At 45.0% G+C, this 19,646-nt stretch overlaps 5 protein-coding genes across 12 annotated transcripts in view; 2 read left to right on the top strand and 3 right to left on the bottom strand.

Moving 5' to 3' along the window:
* Nucleotides 1-1,906: 1,906 nt before the first annotated feature.
* Nucleotides 1,907-3,841, top strand: LOC105448864 (protein LZIC-like). The gene is made up of 3 exons (XM_011687696.1): nucleotides 1,907-2,594; nucleotides 2,690-2,825; nucleotides 2,913-3,841. The coding sequence occupies exons 1-3, from the start codon at nucleotides 2,494-2,496 to the stop codon at nucleotides 3,255-3,257; spliced, it is 582 nt and encodes a 193-aa protein (XP_011685998.1). The 5' UTR covers nucleotides 1,907-2,493; the 3' UTR covers nucleotides 3,258-3,841.
* A 243-nt stretch (nucleotides 3,842-4,084) lies between these two features.
* Nucleotides 4,085-11,035, bottom strand: LOC105448863 (zinc finger MYND domain-containing protein 11). Of its 4 annotated transcripts, none has more exons than XM_011687694.1 (7): nucleotides 10,472-11,035; nucleotides 7,078-7,485; nucleotides 6,662-6,992; nucleotides 6,276-6,589; nucleotides 5,472-5,981; nucleotides 5,207-5,389; nucleotides 4,085-5,124 (listed from the first exon to the last, which is right to left on the bottom strand). In XM_011687694.1, the coding sequence occupies exons 2-7, from the start codon at nucleotides 7,471-7,473 to the stop codon at nucleotides 5,002-5,004; spliced, it is 1,857 nt and encodes a 618-aa protein (XP_011685996.1). In that variant the 5' UTR covers nucleotides 7,474-7,485; nucleotides 10,472-11,035; the 3' UTR covers nucleotides 4,085-5,001. The 4 variants fall into 4 exon arrangements, with proteins under 4 accessions (XP_011685996.1, XP_011685995.1, XP_011685994.1 ...); XM_011687693.1 differs by lacking the exon at nucleotides 10,472-11,035 and adding an exon at nucleotides 10,379-10,443; XM_011687692.1 differs by lacking the exon at nucleotides 10,472-11,035 and adding an exon at nucleotides 7,655-7,726.
* Nucleotides 11,036-11,198: 163 nt separating this feature from the next.
* Nucleotides 11,199-13,033, bottom strand: LOC105448861 (pyridoxal phosphate phosphatase PHOSPHO2-like). 3 transcript variants are annotated; one of them, XM_011687688.1, is made up of 2 exons: nucleotides 12,675-13,033; nucleotides 11,199-12,477 (listed from the first exon to the last, which is right to left on the bottom strand). In XM_011687688.1, the coding sequence occupies exon 2, from the start codon at nucleotides 12,473-12,475 to the stop codon at nucleotides 11,744-11,746; it is 732 nt and encodes a 243-aa protein (XP_011685990.1). In that variant the 5' UTR covers nucleotides 12,476-12,477; nucleotides 12,675-13,033; the 3' UTR covers nucleotides 11,199-11,743. The 3 variants fall into 3 exon arrangements, with proteins under 3 accessions (XP_011685990.1, XP_011685989.1, XP_011685988.1); XM_011687687.1 differs by having other exon boundaries at nucleotides 11,199-12,533; nucleotides 12,710-13,033; XM_011687686.1 differs by having other exon boundaries at nucleotides 12,710-13,033.
* Nucleotides 13,034-13,180: 147 nt separating this feature from the next.
* On the top strand, nucleotides 13,181-15,782 carry LOC105448862 (ankyrin repeat, SAM and basic leucine zipper domain-containing protein 1). Of its 2 annotated transcripts, none has more exons than XM_011687691.1 (9): nucleotides 13,181-13,642; nucleotides 13,724-13,907; nucleotides 14,030-14,152; nucleotides 14,223-14,343; nucleotides 14,455-14,560; nucleotides 14,626-14,760; nucleotides 14,843-15,141; nucleotides 15,270-15,492; nucleotides 15,566-15,782. In XM_011687691.1, exons 1-9 carry the CDS (start codon nucleotides 13,550-13,552, stop codon nucleotides 15,764-15,766), a joined length of 1,485 nt encoding a protein of 494 aa, XP_011685993.1. In that variant the 5' UTR covers nucleotides 13,181-13,549; the 3' UTR covers nucleotides 15,767-15,782. The 2 variants fall into 2 exon arrangements, with proteins under 2 accessions (XP_011685993.1, XP_011685991.1); XM_011687689.1 differs by having other exon boundaries at nucleotides 14,843-15,189.
* A 94-nt stretch (nucleotides 15,783-15,876) lies between these two features.
* LOC105448860 (conserved oligomeric Golgi complex subunit 5-like) overlaps nucleotides 15,877-19,646 on the bottom strand; it is a 3,966-nt gene continuing 196 nt past the window's right edge. The window contains exons 2-15 of one of the 2 annotated variants that reach the window (XM_011687685.1): nucleotides 19,325-19,379; nucleotides 19,122-19,214; nucleotides 18,937-19,061; nucleotides 18,637-18,856; nucleotides 18,413-18,555; nucleotides 18,018-18,284; nucleotides 17,814-17,934; nucleotides 17,617-17,734; nucleotides 17,406-17,546; nucleotides 16,938-17,321; nucleotides 16,722-16,847; nucleotides 16,538-16,646; nucleotides 16,250-16,471; nucleotides 15,877-16,146 (exon numbers count right to left, since the gene is read on the bottom strand). In XM_011687685.1, coding sequence (XP_011685987.1) covers nucleotides 15,952-16,146; nucleotides 16,250-16,471; nucleotides 16,538-16,646; nucleotides 16,722-16,847; nucleotides 16,938-17,321; nucleotides 17,406-17,546; nucleotides 17,617-17,734; nucleotides 17,814-17,934; nucleotides 18,018-18,284; nucleotides 18,413-18,555; nucleotides 18,637-18,856; nucleotides 18,937-19,061; nucleotides 19,122-19,214; nucleotides 19,325-19,364 — 2,304 coding nt within the window. In that variant the 5' untranslated portion in view covers nucleotides 19,365-19,379 and the 3' untranslated portion in view covers nucleotides 15,877-15,951. Of the gene's footprint in view, nucleotides 16,147-16,249; nucleotides 16,472-16,537; nucleotides 16,647-16,721; nucleotides 16,848-16,937; nucleotides 17,322-17,405; nucleotides 17,547-17,616; nucleotides 17,735-17,813; nucleotides 17,935-18,017; nucleotides 18,285-18,412; nucleotides 18,556-18,636; nucleotides 18,857-18,936; nucleotides 19,062-19,121; nucleotides 19,215-19,324; nucleotides 19,485-19,646 lie in introns of those variants that run through there. The other variant, XM_011687684.1, reaches the window with a different exon arrangement.

Genomic DNA, 19,646 nt, shown 5'->3' with positions numbered 1-19,646 from the left:
GAGGATGCGAGGTGGATCGGCGGCGGGAGTCGTTGGTAAAAAGAGAAAACGGCACGCGGCGAAGGACGGCCGTCGGTCCTCTTTTCTCGCGGCGTACGTGCCACATGCCGCGTGGTCGTCCTAACCTCAAATAACACTTCCTCCTCCTTCCCCTCCTGCCCCGTGGAGTCGCATGCGCGACGAACGGAGGCCGTCGAGACGACACTCTCGGCGAGGATTGCTAGGCATCACGAGTAGAACATCCTCGTGCGCGTTGTCGATTAAATATCGCGCGGACGTGTCCCCACGGACGTTGCGTACCCGCGTCGCCACGCGCTCGACGGAGACGAGGATACGATCGCTCGACAAAACGCGTTTAGATAGAGAATCGACATGGTCCTTGCGAGTCACACCCGGAGAAAGAGAGATAGGTATTTATGCTCGAGGTGGGACTTACCGGCATTCAGGAAACGGTTCGTGGTGACGACAGCGCTGTAGCTCTGCGGAGCGTGCACGACGGGCTGGTTGAGGATGAGCTGGTGCTGATGCTGCGGCGGGGCGTGATGGGGCTGCTGCTGCTGCTGCTGCGGCTGGTGATGTTGCTGCGGCTGCTGCTGGTGATGTTGCGGCGGCGGCTGCTGCTGCTGCTGTTGCTGGTGGTGGTGCTGCTGCGGGTGGTGGTGCGGGTGGGACAGGTGGTGGTGCTTCCCCTTCGTCGGCATGCTCATCGCAGGTGTGGGCCTCCCTCGTGCGAACTGTCCTTAAAAGTCTGCGACCTCACGCGATTCCCAATCATAGGTAACGTTTATTTGTCTCGCGATCTCGCGCGGAGGCGGAGGGAGGGGGCTTCCACGACGACGCGCGCGCTTGCTTATTGCGATGCCTCCTCGCACGATGCCAGGATCCTACGCTATCCTCCCGGAAGAGAGAGAAAGAGAGAGAGAGATACGTGTCCAGATACGTGTCCCGCGACCACGCGGGACCGAATCACGCGGCCGAATCGTGCGCCGCGATCGGCAGCGATCCGCGGAAACCACCGATCGGAGCGGGGGAGGGGGCGTTGGACACGTTTACGAGTGCGAGGCGAGACACAAATGCGCGATGCGCGCGCGCGCGCGAGACCGCGACTTCCCTCGCTCGCGGTTCCTTCGCTCGATGAACACGATGATCCTCGGCCGCGTGCTGCACTAGTGAAGCTCGGAGACCGTACGCGAGCCGCGTTGCGGATTCTTCTACGTGTTCCCGTGGCACAACTCCCTCGATCGTCCGTATATCGGGCGTCCGCGCCACGTTCCGCCGCCGCCGCGCGACGACGACGACGACGACGACGACAACGACGACGACGGTCGTTCGTTTCTCGCGGTAATCCCGCGACGTGCCCCCGACCACCGTCCGCACACCAGTGAGAGAGGAACGTCCCGCTTGCGCGCGATCTCTCTTCGCATAATCACCGTTCGCCGGCGAGCCGAACGCGAGAGGGACGGAACGCGCGAACGACGCGGGTGATACACACACGCGCGACGCACAAACACTTGTCCTGTATACCCGACCACGCCGCCACGAACCTCGAAAGTGGAATGAAATAACCACGCGCACTCGATCGCTCACTAGCTGCTACTGGTGCCACTGGTGGTGCACACGTCCGATCCGCGACGACCGACGTTCCGTAATAGACGTAGAGGAGTGACCAGTGTGACCACACGCTGCCAGCGCGCTCGGCGTTTTCGCCCTAGAGAAATCGATGCCGCTCTCCTAGGGAATTCGCAAGTCCGATTTTGTCCAGTTTATCGGGCGATCGCGCGCGAACGAACGTAATTGGTTGGACTCGCGCGTAAGAACCAATCACGTTCGATCTTCCGGCGAGCAGGATATCTAAAAATTGTCCGGCACGAATGCGTTCGTTAAATCAATATCACATGCTGTACTCAGTATGTTTTACGTCATTTTACGACGTTTTCAAGCGTGTGCCGATCAGCTGTAGAGAAGAAAAAAGTTTACGGGACTCGAAAATCTATTTCTTCAACTGCAATATTACGAGCCAGACAATCTTTATTCGCACATACATATATCTTGGTCTTGTGTATACTAATTTTCTTAAAGATAATAAACCCAACACTTAGGTCGTAAAAAACTGATATCGTAGAAAGATGCTTACGGCATCTTCTGTGAAAGTTGTTTCCTACGCTGATTTGAATGCACGCAACGAACAGATCTGACAATTAATCGGTGCAACTTCTGATTGGTTATTAATATATTCCGCTTTTCCGCTCCTAAATGTGAATTCTTTCTCATACAATCTCTATATTTTGCGGTATTGCAAAGTACTCTGAATATATGGTGAATAAAAAAATTGCCTTTTTTTAAAAAACAAACTATTTTAAGGCATACATCTCGTCTGACAAGCGTGGGATTGCGTTTTACATTTCGGCACTTTTAACATAACCTATAACGTTTCCTTCCTACGCATTACACATATACTCCTTTTCTTCTACATTTTCGTCGTTCGACGCGAAAATGGGTTCTCACGGAAAAGCAGAGACCGACAGACTAAAAAAGAATTTGGAAGAACAATTGGATCGGCTTGTGCAACAGTTGGAAGATCTGGAAGATTGCAGGTGTCGTTTCATTCTGCCTGATTCATCCCAGAAATTTGTTTATATATATATAAATTTTTTTTCTTTGTTGTGTACACCAATTGTTTCGTTAACAGAGTTACTCTGGACGAGACGGATTATCAGGAATGTAAGGAAGACACTATGGAGCAGCTACGCGAATTCAACGAGAGCCTGCAAAGAATGATATCTGGGAATATGACTTTAGTCGATGAACTTGGAGCAATGCAATTGGTATGTTTTTTGTTCTTAACAAATTATAGTATTGCAACGCGCTTCGAGTATGTGTTTTCACCTGAATCGCTTGTAAATTCTTAACAGGCAACTCAAGCGGCGATCAGCGCAGCCTTTCAGACGCCAGCCGTGATAAGAATGTTTGGCAAGCGGGAGCCGGCCGGACTCAAGGAACGTCTCTCGCAGATAGATCGAGACGTGAAACTGGGAAAACTGAACAAAGAAGCCGCCGACCGTCAACGGGGCGAGATATTGAGCGCTCTGCGGCAACTCGGTGAAAAGTTGGAGCCGTCCGAGTTACAGCTGTTGGAGCGATTATCTTTAAATGACATAGACACCACGAGATATGTGCAAATTACTGAAACAGCGGGGAAAGGTAAAATGGCTCTAGATGTAGTCGGCAAGGAAGTTAAAGCTACGCAAGATACTTGAATTAATCGTTAATAATCGTTGTGTCATATTTTTATTTATTTATTACTATATTTTTCAAGTTTTGTTAAGGAGCTTTCTTATCAAACAACTTATATTCATACAAGTGTAGTGTAGATGCTAGATTTTTACGTTTTTCAATTTTTACAATAAAAAAAATTTTCGACGAGGTTTCAATACCGTTTTTTTTTTTTTAACTAAATGCTTGCTTCGCTACAAAATATAATGTATGTAGCGAACTGTGCAATCGAATTGTCTATGAATTTCGCTATAATGCGGCAGTAATGCAATATTACGATTGTTACCTGATGATGAAGGTAATCGCGCGCGTTTTTTTATTATAGAAATTTTAAATATAAATAAGTAATCAAATATATAAGAAATCTATATGTAACTTTTATGCAACTTTTAATATATAAATATTGAATTATTTTTCGTTATTTAAACATTTAATGTGACCCAGCACAGTAGCTACATCAAAATTAGATTGTATAGTGCGCTTTAGATACATTTATGTAAAGGCATCTTGTATATTGTTTACAACATTGTTATGTGAATCGTGGAATAAATATATTGATGTTTCCGTGTATGACTTACCGTTTCCATTGAAAGAAATTATATCTTAGTCCGATAATTGAGAATTATAAAAAGATAATAGCCCAAGATAAACTTATGATTGATAATTAATGAGCATTTGTTCACGCGTTATTATTGTGGGATGATGCATGGTAATTGATCCCGAATTCGATTTTTCACCACACATATCCTCGTCTTCACGAGGTTTATTAGAAAAACCAAAAGGTTGTAAAAATGAAGATGGACACGGTTGGTTTTGGGAACTCATATTTCAATAAGAACTTGATAACATGATCATGCTGTTCCGGAAAAATATGTATATCGAAGTGCCGCGAACAATTTCGCTAAAGATCGCGAGATTGCATTCGTATAAAATCTGTTATTAATATATCGTATATGGAACAAAAAGAAACTTATCTAGAAAAATAATAGATCAAAAAAAAAATTAACAAATCTATACCTTTTACGAATTGTTTTCTCGCATACGGTCTCACAATCCTTTCGTTTCAGTAGTTCTCTATTGCGTAAATGTATAAATATCAATAAGTATAAAACTATGATTATTTAAAACTATCTTGTTATGTTGCTTGATACAAGTGAAAATAGTCTTTTCGGATCAAGACCTGCGGTGTACATGTAACAATCCTTCCTAGAAAGGAAGTTTACGAAGGCATATCGAATTGGTGTCAAGAATATATTAATGTGCTTCTATTGCTATTTCTCTTGATATGTGTACATATATGCATACATACAGCCTGTTCGAAACACTTTTATTTTCTTCAGACTCCTCGATTACGTCGAATAATTTATTTTTACTTATCTCGGAGAGACATTACACAAATTTTTTAAAATTTTCAAGTTTTTGCTTCTAACAATTGTCGGTTTCGAAAAATAATAAAATTAGACAGCATCCTGTTCAATTTCATTTCTTATCGCAGTATTTCGCTGGGATACTTTTGTATACATGCATATACATACACATAACGCACACATACATTCATACATATATACAATAATAGGGGTGGAAAAAAGCGTCCAGAGAGACAGACAAGTAGAAAGAGGTAAATTCTTTCATAGACTGGAAGATGCTTGCACCTTCATGTATTATATATTATATATTTTTATATTTTTTTTAATCTGAACGCTTTCTTATGTATCATTGTACTCATGATTAACGCTTACGCCTGCATACTCTTTTATGTTCACGTTGCCAGTGAATCTGTTGGCAGTCCGTGCTGCAATATGCGGTATTCCAACAACAATGATATATCGCTTCAGCTTCGCAATTATAACACTGTAAATAAACGATAGACATTTAAAAATGATATGCATATTTCAAAGGAGAGATCTAAAAAAAAAAAACTAAAGAGAATTACCCATTGTTTCTTTTTTATGTCAGAGACGATCTGTTGATGTCTGTCGGTTAATTGCCGCAATTCTTTGGCATGCTCCGCTTGCAGTCTTTCCATTTCTCGGCACTTCTCGAGCTCCAGTTCACGGCGCAATTTTTCCAGCGCCGTTGTCGTAGGTTGTTCCGAAGTTCGGCGTTCCCTTTTGATCTGCAAACGTACAGAAAAGTGTCGAAAAGTAATCGGACGATATAGCCGCGCGAATACGTGACCGAGGGGCTTCAAGGTTTACCTTGGCGGGAAGCCCATCCGTTTGAATTTGTTCTGTTTGCACGAGAACGCACTTCGATCTCGGTTCCTGACAACTGGATGTAACCATGTCTTCCTGGGAGCCTTCCTTCTTCAGGCCTTGCGGACACGTGCTCGTTATGCTTTCTCCCGCGGGCTCGTCTTCCGCCACTGGTAAACGAGGCACCTGCCTCTCCTCGTTCTCGGCGTTAGTAGCCTCCGTAGCGTCCTCTTTATTATCCGTCTCGTCGTTTGCGTTTTGCGTCTCGGTATTGCCCTCCGAACTCAAGCGTTCGACTCTCACTCTCAAATCTTTCAGTTGCTTTGGCAAATTGGAACCGTGCGACGACGTACTCCTCGACGAACTCGACGATTCCAACTTTCGCATTTTCGCAGGCGTACAATCCTCCGTCGCATTCGCGTTATCTTCCTTATTCTTTCCCAACTTGTGCAAGAAGTGCTGATGTTGCTTCAGCTCTTCGAAAGCCCTGTTCCACGCCGTTGATTTTTTTATCTACGAAAGACAACGTTTTTAATTATGTACGAAAAAATAGATATTCTTGTATCAATTATGAGATAGAATGCCTTGAAAAGTAATTATACATTTTCGGTTTCTTTCGCCTTTGTTTCTCTTTTCTTTTTCTTTTTTTTTCAAAAGTGTAACAGTTTTTAAATTGATTTCTTATGTGAATTTTTTTTTCTATCGCAACTGAGATGCAAGAGCATCGTTGTGTATATTTGCAATAAATTCAATCTTAGTGCTTCAATATCGAATAGTATTTGACAGATGTAGATTAAAATTTTTTACCTGCAAACTTTGTAACGTGGAAGAGATCGGCCGAATGAAAACTTTCTCGATATTAGCCCTCATGTGATGACCTCCGAAAAAGCGCACGTCGTATACATTGCCGTTAACTTGCATGACCTTCGCCGGCCAATACGGATATCCCTTTTGCTTCGCGTAGACTAATTGATGAGGCGGATTGCACGGTATGCAGAACCACATCTTCTCAGACTTTTCGTTCGATATACGATAACAGTCCGCGCAACGACGTATTTCTTGAAGGTCGTAACAACAGTCCTGATACATCGTGCGCCCCATATCCGCTATCACGCTATTAACTGGTAACAAAATAACGGGATAACGAGATGCTTAGAGACGAAGATGCAAATCGAAGATTACAAATCTCTTACCTCCGTGATATATTATGATGTTGTGCAGAATATTGTGCGCATCAGCCTCAAATTCGGCGAGATTGTTGTACTCATTGTTGTTCGTTTTCGCGTCCATTATCGCCAAATCCATGTGACGCTTTATGAGAATCCCCGGCCGCCATGCATCCTCACCCTCGCTCACCCAGGTCGGTCCGGAGAGGCCGTTGGGTGGCGTAACGACCGGATCGTTGTTGAAGACGATGGTACGATTTGTAATTTCCGGTGGTAATTTCGCTTTCAGATGGCCGCACGTGAAACTAAGAATGTGGTTGAGGTCATCCTTGCTGGGATACACGTCGCTGTTTATCTTCTGTAATAGAATTTCGTGTCGTTTTAATAGAGATTTCGTCGGCACGTGACATGCTACATCGAGTGAGCCTCGAGATTATACTTGCCTCGCAGAAGTTACAAATCTTCAGCTTCGCGTTGCTGGGCACGTGGCATTCCGCGTGAAAAACCCTCCAGCACTGCTCGCAGCACTCGACCGAGCCTGCCAGCTGGCACTTGCAACAATACCAATCGTGGCTGTCGTTCTGCGCGTCTGTCGACGGCAGTCTGTAGCTCTCCTGCTCGACGCCGCTCTTCGTGGGCACCTTCTTCAGCAGGACGAGCCCGTCCTCGACCGACTTGTTGAGCTCCTCCTGACCCTCCTGCTCTGTAAAGCCGTAAACTCGAGCCATGTGCCGTACCATACGGTCATTACTAGGTAAGCTCCTTTGATGTACCGTGATTTTGATCGTGTCCCAAATCCGCTGGATCATCGACGGATCGCTTCTCCGGCGTGTCGACATGTCGATAGCGAGCTGTAAAACGAGAAAATTTGTGCGATATTCCATTCGCATATACAGTAAAAATACAGATAATGGAGCCATCGGCAGCGTTTTAAACTGACAAGTATTTTGTACCCACATGTGCTATCGGTGCAGTACAGTTAAATCTAAACTACGTTAGGCACGCTAACTGGGTACCCACATGTACACGAAATGCAGTACCCATATGCTAGCAGCAAGTGCTTCACTCAGTCGGCTTCTACCGATCTCAAGGTGTGGCCGTTTTAAGGAATAATCGGCGTAAATAATTACGATCGAGCGGACGAATATATTCTGAATCGAGAAGGATATCTGCCGTCGCACCATGCATTCCGCGGTGCTAGACGCAACAGGCTACACGCTGCTGCTGTCCAGCGTAATCGCGCTCGCGGTTCTACTGTGGAAAGGGTGCAGGCGCACGAGGAAATCGCCGTTTTACGTTCTCTCGGCATCGGACGTCTTTAGTGCCGCGTTGACGGCTGTTATATTGCTCGTGAATCATATCGAAGCCGGGATAAGATTGAGTTACAACTGGCAGAATAGCACCGACGGCGATACGTCGAGCCGCACGTGGACGAACGGAGATAACTATCGATTTTCGTTCCTGAAGACCGATCTACGCGGGGCGGTCGACAACGGCGGGGAGGTCGAGCTCAACGTGACTTTAACGTGCGGCATGAAGGACATACTCATGCAATACGGGATGTTACTCGCCGCGCTGACGAACGCGTTCGTATCTTTACTGACAATGTCTGTGCAATGCAATTTCGATGCGGCATGCGTGAGGCGGAGATGCGCTAACGTAATGAAGTCACTGAAGAACGCGCAATCCGGAGGACCGAAGGATGCCGAAGTCAAACGACGTGAGAGTGAGATATCGGAGAACGAGCAGGAGTCGCAACAAGATATTAACACGAAGACCAGGAGCAACATCGTACAGGGACTTGTGAAGATCGCGAAATTTCGAACGGCGAAAGAGGACGCCAAAGGGCCGACGAGTTTCCTCGTCACCAGCCACTGGCTCGTGCCGTTTCTCGTTGTAGGAATCCTATATTTCGCCGAATACAATGATATGAGTAACGTGAGAAATACGGAGGATATCGAATGCGTGCTCGGAAGTAATTTTCCGATTAATGACCTCGATACACTTTCGGAGGCTGACAATCCGAATGTTACTGGCTCCGTTCCGCCGGAGCGTAATCATTTGCTCAATGAGTCGTTCGATTCGATCAAGACGAGCAGCGTGGAAATAGACGAAGTGGTGTCTAAAGTTCAGGGTATCGTCAGAACCGAGTTGAATTATGCGCGCAATTTGACACACGCAGAAGACACGGGAATCACGAGTTTCCCTGATACTTCCGGACCGCAAAATCTGACGCGGTACATTCTAGAAAATAATGTAATGAAGTACATCAAGAACATTACAAATAACAGCGTTCCCGGACTAAATAACGCGCTAACACAACGGAATATAAGTGTCCATAATTCGTTCATAAATAATATGCATCTGAAGCAAGATTCGGAAGTCCCGTTATTCTACGATTTGTCGAAGAGTGCGGAGAAATTAGACGCGACCACATCTGGGAGCCGCGTGTCGGACGACAGTTATCCAGAGGATGCGCAGACGTATCTCGCAAGTACAGAGGGAAGTACAACTCGGAGGACCGCCGTTACTTCCCCCGCGCAAAATGCAACGTCCAACAGTCAAATATATAGCGAGATAAGGAGACGCATTCAAGCTGCCGGCGTGCATTCGGCGGCGAAAAATCATTACAGCCGCCCAACGAGTCGACCCAGGGACGTGGAACCTGAGATTAGCAGTGTGAAGAATCACATTGCGAAGAGGAAGCCGAATTCGATCGAGGATCTGCTTTCCAACGACGACCGCCACGCGAGTGCTGGGCAGTCGAGGCAGGGCGGTTCGCTGCACATGGCCAACGAGTGCCTCGTCTCAACCAGGTTCCTGAAGCTGCAGCTGTTCGTGCTGTCCTTCGCGATATACTTCCTGCCGATTCTCCTCTCCTGCATCCTGCAAATGCGAGGAAGGCACATGTGTAAGAATGCGCTCGCGACATTAAGGGCAAAGGCCAATCTTACTTCGGACGGCAGGAAGACTCGTCGTCGGGAGGATTCGTCGGTGGAGGGCACGCCGCAGAGATCCAGGAACGATCACGGTTGGACGGATGTGGATGCGGTGAGGAGGGACCGTGAGAGTGGCGGGGAAAATGAGAGCGCGGTCTCGGAGGTAGAGTGCACGGTAAGAATCCTCGACACCATCAGGCTGTCGTTGATACTGTGCGTCGTTCTCTGGACACCGGTGTTCCTGGGGACTCTGCTGAAAGTGTACTCGTGCACCCGCGCGCCTCAGTGGTTCAACGACGTCACGTTTTTGAGCGCTATTTCCTTCGGTGTCGTAAGAAATGCCCTGAATATGAATATAATCCGAATTCAAGAAGCCTGCGGCGACGCCAGCACGAAGGAAAACAGAATACATCCGGTCGAATGAGCTTAAAATATACATATAAGTTACATCATTCAAATATATTCGAATATTTAATAAAATTAGTATAACGATTTTATAAATGTAAATATATATATACATATATATTTACATTTGGCAGTCGTTTTTTAGTTTACACGGCTGGATGGCAGAGAAAAGAGATCTTGCCTTGTATTATATAAGAAAAAAAATACCTCTACACATAAAAGCATTAGAATCCGATTGTGGCTTAATTCTAATCACCATTGTACCGTTACGGCGAAAATACTGCTCGTGCCGCACGGAACGAATGCGCATAATTAAGGCAGTCGCATTTTACTTTACGGAAGCGGGTTTTTTTTTTCCCAGCATGAATATTTCATGCCTATTTACTGGTAAATACTGTACCATGACGCGGGCGTGCGCCCATATGCGAAAAATTGAATGGATCCGTGAGGGTACGCGTGTATAGATATATATATACAGAGACGTTCCGCTTACTGTGCACTTATCACTTTATCGCGAGCGAAGTTTCGCCGTCGCTATGCGGCGGCCGTGGACGTGTCGTCGGCGAAGGAGTTATATCCTTTCGCAGGGCTCTCTAAATTGGCTCCCGCGGCGCCGTCACGCAGGAGGAGGCGGGTACCATCGATCACGCGAACGTTCTCCACCGCCGACCCTCGCCGTCGCCGCCGTCGTCGTCGTCGCCGCTCGCGGTAGCGGCCAGTAACGGGTGATGCAGGGCAGCAATTAACATCGGAGTCCCAGGTATACCGTGGTGGCCCACCACCACTGTGCAGTACACTGTGCGTACGTCACGAGCGCCCGCACTTAACCTCTCCTCGCCAGGCGCGCTTAACAATGCGCGCGCAACTTACATAATTGCATATCGACAAGTTGTTTTATACCCGTATCGCACGGTAAAAACGGCGACAAGCGCGCGCGCGCGCGCGGGTCCCTGATTTCGAGTTACCTCAGGTCACGCCGATCTCCTTAATTTATTAACAGAGATTCTCGATCATCGATAAGCTCGAAAATTCAAAACAAATCTAATTCGCTTAAAATTTAAATTCAAATATTAAATTCAAACTTTATTATATTGAATATTAAATTCTAAAATATTAAATTCTCCATTATTTAAATTATTAAATTCAAACTTTATTATATTGAATTCTCTATTATTTAAATATTAAATTCAAACTCTATTATATTAAATACTGAGCGAAGATTTGTTTTGGACCTTTAAATATTTATTGGTTTAATAAAAATTTGGTAAAATTTACTTGAAACTTGATACTGACTATATCTTAAATGCTGCCGGCGCATTTTAAACGTCAGGATTTATTGTCTAATGAAGTTATAGATTTTATTTTAAAAATATAGTTACAACTTTATACTCATGTTACTCACATGCCTGTATACGTATAATATTCCTGTAATCAGCAATATTTCTTTTAATTAGAGTAAAGCGAAATATGAAATTTCTTATTGGTTAGCACTGCTATCTCTAAATCGCAATAATTTGATGTGTTGTGCGTTATGGAGTTAATTAAATAAACATTCTCGTATCACATCGTGATGTATCACAAAATAAACGATCTCGAGAGAAAATAGTTCATTATATTTAACGATCTTATCCTGTGGTCCAAAAAACGCAAGATACGGACAAGTCGAGTTGTATACAGAAGTACCATCACAGGGAGTATACAAGTCAGCTGTGCGTGACTGTCTGGCTCTAATGTCTGTCTGTCTAGATCTAACAATGGAATCGTTCTAACGAAAGTATATGAGCTCCTTCAAGCTGCGCTGCAGCTCGATGCCGTCCGCCCACGGCACGATCTTCGCCTGGATCGACGTGGAGCTGGGCGATCCGTCGAGCCGCTCGATTAGCCGGTAACCCTTGCGCGGACACGCCAGATCGGTCTTCGAGAGGCGCAAAATCGGGCAGAGGTCGTTGCTCCCGTCGCCGACGTAGACGATCCTCGCGTAGGTCCTGCCCTGCTCGCGCTTGTCCCGAACGTAGTCCGTGAGGATCTGCCCCTTGCAGAGATTGACAGGGCTCAGCCGGCACGCGGTCTGCGCGTGATACCCGTCCACCCTGAGCCTGCCGTGGTCGTCGTACCGGGCCGGATTCGTGAAGACGCGCGACACGACGCGCTCGAGGCCCCTGCTGCGCAGCCAGGTGTCTATGAACACGCTGTTGGAGTCGCTGATGACGACGATCTCGTGGCCGCTGGCCTGCAGGAGGACGAGGAGCTCCTGCATCCCCGCGACCGCGGGTATCCCGACGACGGTCTCCTCGATCTGGCCCGGGCCCACGGCGACCTCCTGCAGCAGCTCGAAGATCCTGCCCATGTACGCGATCCAGCTCGTCCTCCGCAGCTTCTCCACGTCCTTGGATATCGCCCTCCCCGCGACTCCGAGCAACTCCTGCACCACCAGGTCGGTGTTGTCGTCGCAGATGGTGTGATCGAAATCGAACGCCACGAGCACGTTGTGATCCATCTCTGTTAATTAATTAAAACACAATCGTCGCCGTTATTATACAGCCGCCGAGGGAGATCTGAAAATTCGATATGGCACGATTTCAATTGAGTTAATGTATCCTTAATGGCCAGAGGCTGCACTCAACAAAATTAGCCACGAACGCAGACTGGTTTACTTGTGCTTTACTTTTTTTTACCGGGAAAAAAATTGAAATTACCAGGAAGAAATTGACTAACAGCTGACTGAACTCACTTTGACGTCGAAAAGGGTCGATCGATTGCGAAGAACCGACTGGGTAAAATATGTCAAAACTTAATCGCTCGGGGATATACTCTCGCTAAGACTGGCCCAGAATTGCATAAACAACGGGAGCGTTTAACATTTTTGTTTTTACGATCCCGAAATAATTGTTGTGATCGCGTTAGCGAGCTGCCTCTCTTGGCCGTGGATCAACGTCGAAGCGGTGCGGGCATCGCGCCACCGGTCGCGTCGCATTCTAACCGCTTCTAGAGTGTTCCAAGAAAAGCTGTCTGCGCTTCTGCACGAAATCGCGCGCGCGGGTGTTTCTTGGCAGAAGGGACGCCTTCGAAGGAGAGATATCGAGGCGCCAGCGCGGCGGAAAAAAAAAATCAACAATAATCGGGGTCACCCTTCGTTCCCCTCGGTGTTCCACTCGGAGTATACTCGAGACACTCTCGTAAACAAACGCGAGTCGACGACGTTCGCGTAAACATACGCACGGCGCACGCGTGACAGCCGGGTGTTTGCCGCCAATCTCCCCGGCATTTTTCAGAGTTCGACAGAGTGTGGTGGAGAGAACGAGGTATCAATTGGTATTTGTATCCGTCCGCGATCGCGGACGTAGAATAGAGGAGAGAGAAACGTAAGCGTAAGTCTTGTTTCGCGCGAATGCGGTTACGTGCCGCACGCTTTTCTTCTCCGCCTTACCTCGCGTCGCTCGTTTCGTTCTCCCGGCCGTCAGCCTTCCCTTCGACGCCTCTCGTTCCCTTTCACTTTCGTTGACGCTTTCGCGAGAATCGGACGCAGGGAGCGTTTCCTACAGCTTCGTGCCCTCCCGATCGTCCCGCAGCGATGTCGCAGTACAGGGGTCCGAGGCCCGGTGGCATGTCCGACGAGGAAGACGAGTACGGCGAGGACGACGACGTCTTCTTCCCCGTCGAGGAGGTACGGCAGAGTACATAGTACACACGTGCACGTGTTAAATTTTGCTCGACTACGAATTTTTTTTTCTCACTTCGTTGACAGAAGGAGTCCGTCGTCAAAGAGCGCACTCCGTGGAAGGAGGAGGGGAAGAAGGAGACGAGAGCGGACGATCTCGAGGTGGCGACGTACAACGACAACGACGAGCGTACGCAACGCGACTACGAGGATCGCGTTGTGAAGGCATGCACAATGGGACATTTGGCAGTGGTACAGGAATATGTTGAACGTAAATATTATTACATATTTTTATGTTAATCAGGGATTCTCGATTCCTTCTCTCTCTTCCTTCTGTATTATATATTACTGAATAAGGATTGTTTTTTGTGTGGTTTTTTTTTTTTTTTACAGAACATGACGTCAATAACTTTCTGTACACCGGATGGACCGTATTGTTATACGCGACTTCGTCGTTGGAACTGGAAATAGTGGAGTATCTTTTAACACACGGTGCAAATCCGAATAAGCATAAAGGTACTTTAATGCTACTCTACTCATCATTTTAAGTTCCATACAAGATTTCTGTAATCGCCAAATCCCACAGATGGATTTACACCTCTCATGGCGCTGTGCAATTCCACAAAGGCAACGACGGAAAAATCTCTGAAATGTCTTGAACTGTTAGTGAAAGCAAATGCCGATGCAAATGCTATAAATAAGCGAAGGTAAGATTGATGCTGCACAAATAAGAGAAATATAGGAATCAATATCTCTCGGATGTTAAAATCACTGTCACTGACTTGGACAAGCGCTAACGATCACAATTTTTTTTACAGGGAAACGGCTCTAATGTACGCCTGTATGTCGCAGAGTGCGGAATTTGTCTCCGAGCTTATAAAATACGTGCATGACGTTAATGCTTGCGACAGCGATGGGAAAACTGTAAGTTTTCAGTTGTTAAATATCGAAGTTTTTCCCGCATATAAATTCTCGGTCTCCGATTACAGGCATTGAGCTACGCCGCTGCAGCTAATCAGCCCGATATCGTCAAGATCCTCTTGTCGCATAACGCGCATACGTCACTGACAGACAAGGACGGTTCATCCGCCAAGGACATCGCGGATGCAAAAGGATTCACAGAGGTAACTATTGTTATTCTTGCCTCGCGTCGTTGAATCTTTTTTTTTTTACTTCAATTCTAAACTCTCCTCTCTCACTCTACAGATATCCGCTCTGTTGGATAATAATGAAGAGGAGGTACTGAATCATTGCGAAATATCAGAGATGGACACTTGGAAAAATTTTTTTCCCTCTGTGTATCCTAAAAAAAAGGAAGTTTTACATTTAGACGTGTCGATAATGCTATATGGAATGGGTTTGGAACAATACGCCAAAGAATTTCAAGGAATGGATATTAAGACCTTTTTGCAATTGACAGAGGACGATCTTTGCCAATTGGGAATAGATATTACTGTACACAGAAAAGATTTCCTAGATAGTCTGGAAAAATTTCATAGCAGAAGGTGGCGTATAGAGAGTTTTGGCAATATTAAGAAAAATCATTCGTATACGTATGTTTTAATATCGTTTCGCTAAGAATATGTGTAGTGAAATGTTTAGTATAATTATGAACGTGTACACGTGATTACAGAATTTACGACGGTATAGTATCATTGACGAATGCAAAGAAGCAGATTGGCGTGATAGCTTCCAGTTTCCAGTATCTCAGAAATAATTTGGTGAAAACTGCAAACGAAAAAATCTATATGCGCGCCGAGAAAAAAGAGGAGTACGAGGAAAAACTGAGAAAGACGCAAGAAACGTTGAAACGCCTGAAGAAAGAGATAGTACAAATTAAGAAACTAGCCCACGAGGTATCACATTATAAAGCATGAATTGTAATGTAATTTTGTCCTATTCTATATCAATTATATTTTTAAATTGTAGATCGACAAGGAAGATGATATGGTTGTACCGCCAACCTGGATTGGTCCCGAGAGTAAACACAATTTGATTATAGCAATCGATCGGACTGTAACAATAAGCATTACATTAATGGTAGGACTGTACTTGTGCAGAAATACGTATGTTCAAAGATTGTGGAATATGTGTAATATTAGGCTATTTTCATTGCTTCGTTTTACGTAACCTTGATATTTCTACGAATGAACTCGGATGTTACGTCGTTTCATAGCATAAATAAACTCATATAATATACATATATTACAACTTAAAATTTATAACTCTTATAGTTTATATACATTTTGGAAAAATATTTTTATATTCAAGAAATATACAATTTTTTATATAGCATATACGAATTAATGTACGTTTTATTGACTCGAGTGTTCTCTCAAATTCGCTAATTTCATCATATGTGGAAAGAGGGGATGGAACGACGGGAGATTTTGCTGACGGACTGTCAACTGGTAACGTTCCAGCGGCCCGCTGCATAACGCTAATCTGTCTCTCTCGTTCGGATGGCCGTCCATCCACTGAGACAATCGACCCACAGACCATCCGGCGCTCTGCGTGATAAATATAAAATTTATTAATTTCCCCAAAATCAAATCTATACTTCTCTTTTCGAATGAGTGTCTCATAAAACGGTTGTTAAGAAATCCACTTCACCTGGTGCGGCGACGCTAATTCGGGCGGCGCGCCGGAAAACAGATGCAGGAGGATGAGAGACGGTGATACGCCACTCTCTCCTTGACCTTCCAGAATCTTGTCCACCATCTCGTCGGGAGTGAGGGGAAGTAGAGTCTTCAGCGCTCGCAGAGTTCTGTACTGTTGCTGTTCGAGCAGGCCCATCTGACCGCCACGGCACAACGGCGTCACAGCTACTTCCATCTAAAAGTTTCAATCTCTTACACATGCATCTCGATACGCCCGTCTTTACGTGAGGAAACGACATACCTGAGCGAAATCCGCCAGAAGTTTTGCTTTCCCAAAATCAGTCAGCGGTCTCAGCAGGCAAGCATGACGCACAAATAGCTCTATGCATCTCGACGCGACAGCTTTGCAACTTAAAATTATATTGACATTTAATAATTTATTAACGACGAACGATGAAAGACGAAGAGAAGCAGAAACAGCTTACCACTCGGCTACAACCACTTGATTTTTGTACGGCAGTAAGAACGTATTCACGGATCGTAGAATGAAGCCTTGCAATTCGCGCATGTAAAGAGAACAGCCAATTTCCTTTCCCAGAGGGCTACTTGTGCTGTTCAAGATCAAAATATCAATAATATGCGATACGAGATAAGTAGATGGGAAGGAGGAAAATTAAGGAACATGAAAATTAAGAACTTACTCTCTAAATTCGGGATCGTCGTGCATCGTTAGAATAATACTTTCGATCGCGTCGCTAATGGACGTTAACAACGGCGCGAGCAGAGTCTTGGTCAACTCGTCCGTTTCCTTGAGCGCCGTGGTGATGACGACGCTCCCCTCGTTGGGCAAACCCCCTGCCAGATTCGCTATCACACGGTTTGTCTGGCTGGAAAGATAATGGAGAAGATTCGCGAGGGTGACATTCGTCTGCTGGCCGGTAGTAGGGGAATCGATCACTTGGCTTGCCTCGCCGCCGGTCACCACACTCTGCTCGCATTTCAGGCAGAATAGTCTTATTGCTTTTCCTACGTTGCGCGACACCACGGTCGAGAGTCCGTCGTCCACCAGTGACACGCTCAGTTCGCTAGAATGCGGAATGTATATACCTCTGTACCTATACTCCCTTCAATGGGTAAGACACATGATGTGGAAAGCATGCCGAACTTACTTGGTTATCATACGTATGAGACTGTCGATCTCGTCGTGCGTCGGCAAGCCTTCGCCGGAAAACATATTGTGAACTGGATCCAGCAGCCGAGACACCGAACGCGACAAATATGCGTTTTCGAACGGTAGTAGAACATTGCGGCTACATTAAAGACACATACATTAATTAATATAAAGCATTGTATTCATCACGTTTGTATAAGTATACTTACTCGATACCGTAAATCCCGATGCTGTGAGACCTCTCTTTTAAACGTTTACTCAAGTCCAAAAATATTCTTAAAAATTTTGGATATTCTCCTTCCAAGGCTTGTTTTACAAATGACGATCCTGCAAGATTGAAATTTCCTCAATTGAAACTTTCTTGGACTTAAATCCGGTATATATTTAATATATATTTATAATTTACCTTGAGCACGTTCGATCAAGACTTTCGCAAGAAGAGTATTTACTTTATCCCAAAATTTCTCGGACAAATCGTGAAATCCTTTCATATGATGCTCCAATAATACTCTTTGCAGCAATTCTATCTGGATATAAAATGTTATTAAAAAAAAAAAGATTGAATTAAAAAATGTATATTAAGAGTAAATTGCATATTGTCTCTATTTACTTGTAAGCATTGGGTATACAAAGTATCTTGGAAAAGACGTTCGAGATTTTCCCAAATTCTCGTGCGTAAATTTCCAGAGGATCCAGGCGACGGAATCGCGGCTCTGCCCGGCGCTCCACGTTTCCCAAAATCCTGATTCGTCACCAAAGATACGTCTAACGATTCCGTGGAAATTCTTTCTATTTCAGCCAGAGTAGATTCTATCGTCGTGTCCACGGCACCGTCTATTATTCCCAAGTTTTGAAACACCTGCACAGCCGTGCTTACCTGCCGGTGACACGTGTGTATTAGTGCAAATATTACAGTTATAATAAAATTAAATTTAAGCAACATCTACTTCGTTTGTAGATTCAGATTAAATATTTTATTAGTGCTTAAAAATAATTGTACAACACCTTCGTCCTGTCCATCGCTTGTAAACCCTGCGTTAATGTATGAGTGGCTATTCTTTGCACCGTGGCTCTCTGAGTTTTTATAGCCTGCTGATCGTCCGCGATTACATCCAGACCGTTAAGATCCGTGTCTGCCATTAATTGTTCTGCGCATATAAATTTCACAATGCAACATATTAATACGTAAGATTACGCGAGGGAACGAACAGAGGAAATTATATGTGTACCAAGCTCGTGCAGACTATTGGCAGCTTTAACAATATCCGGCCCCTGTGTGATGCTACTCATTTGAGAATTCAAACGTTTCGACAGGTGTTGCATCCTGGAGACTCTTCTCAAAAGATCGGAGGTTTCGTGAAGCCGCGCCAGTACGATCGTCTGCATTTCGATTCTGTTAAACGGATCGATAATCTTGCCGCGCAATCGCTCCACTGCCGACAAGAGGCTCTGAAAAAAAAAAAGGAGAATTGTTATTTGTTTTTGGTGCCTCCTCAGATTCAGATTGATGTTAATTTTTCCTCGCTCACTTGTATGTGAGACTGCATTATAAAGAGCACTCCTTCCAACTTTTCCACCCATGTCGCTTGAGACAGTAGATCTTCGTGATTCAGAAGTACTTGCCTCTGCAGCTCGGCATTCAGCACCTCGATAGCTACAAGCAACATTTACGATTTAAATGATCTTAACGACATAAAGCAATGTGAATCTCTACCTTGTCCCAACTTGTTTAATTGTTGAGCCACTGACAACAGCGGGCTGACGTCGGTCTTCTTGGAGTCGGTGTCCAACAGTTGTTTGAAGAACTCTGAAATTGATTGCATATTTTTCATTAGTGTCCTTCATACACAGATATAAATTCTTATTTACATACAGATATAAATTCTTATTCTTAAGACGAACTGCTCTTCAACTTACGATTGTTTTCGATATCTTCCCAACTTGATATTTCACTCATTTTTACAATTTACAGGAAACAAATAAAATGACACTTGTGAAGTAAATATTGGACAGCAAGGCTGATAAATTCTGTCAGAACAGAGAGGTGTGCGCATGCGTCGCCATGTGGCTGTTCCTAGGAAGTTTCGGGAAATTGTCACTTAGATTGCCTTAGAGTCCTAGATTATCAGAGAAGCGCGACCGGCTTATGGCAGTATCGCAAAAGTACTAAAAAATATTGAAAATGGCGTCGAATGGCCAATCATAAGATTGATTTATTCGGCAGCCATTTATAATAGCG

The sequence above is a fragment of the Wasmannia auropunctata genome, unplaced genomic scaffold (assembly GCF_000956235.1).
Source record: "Wasmannia auropunctata unplaced genomic scaffold, wasmannia.A_1.0 LD336078.1, whole genome shotgun sequence".
Taxonomy (NCBI): Eukaryota; Metazoa; Arthropoda; class Insecta; order Hymenoptera; family Formicidae; genus Wasmannia; species Wasmannia auropunctata.
The sequence above is the reverse complement of the archived record's forward strand: the minus strand, read 5'-3'. Positions and strand labels throughout refer to the sequence as shown.

What these genes read in the sequence shown, in the direction of transcription:
- LOC105448864 (XM_011687696.1), top strand. Translation starts at nt 2,494, where the DNA reads ATGGGTTCTCACGGAAAAGCAGAGACCGACAGACTAAAAAAGAATTTG. An exon ending in GAAGATCTGGAAGATTGCAG is followed by an intron (nt 2,595 to 2,689) that starts GTGTCGTTTCAT and finishes TTTCGTTAACAG; the next exon opens with AGTTACTCTGGACGAGACGG. An exon ending in AACTTGGAGCAATGCAATTG is followed by an intron (nt 2,826 to 2,912) that starts GTATGTTTTTTG and finishes AATTCTTAACAG; the next exon opens with GCAACTCAAGCGGCGATCAG.
- LOC105448863 (XM_011687692.1), bottom strand. Translation starts at nt 7,678, where the DNA reads ATGGGTACTGCATTTCGTGTACAT. An exon ending in CCACGTTACAAAGTTTGCAG is followed by an intron (nt 5,982 to 6,275) that starts GTAAAAAATTTT and finishes TGTCTTTCGTAG; the next exon opens with ATAAAAAAATCAACGGCGTG. An exon ending in ACATAAAAAAGAAACAATGG is followed by an intron (nt 5,125 to 5,206) that starts GTAATTCTCTTT and finishes GTTTATTTACAG; the next exon opens with TGTTATAATTGCGAAGCTGA.
- LOC105448861 (XM_011687688.1), bottom strand. Translation starts at nt 12,475, where the DNA reads ATGGATCACAACGTGCTCGTGGCGTTCGATTTCGATCACACCATCTGC.
- LOC105448862 (XM_011687689.1), top strand. Translation starts at nt 13,550, where the DNA reads ATGTCGCAGTACAGGGGTCCGAGGCCCGGTGGCATGTCCGACGAGGAA. An exon ending in GGTACAGGAATATGTTGAAC is followed by an intron (nt 13,908 to 14,029) that starts GTAAATATTATT and finishes TTTTTTTTACAG; the next exon opens with AACATGACGTCAATAACTTT. An exon ending in TTAAGAAACTAGCCCACGAG is followed by an intron (nt 15,493 to 15,565) that starts GTATCACATTAT and finishes TTTAAATTGTAG; the next exon opens with ATCGACAAGGAAGATGATAT.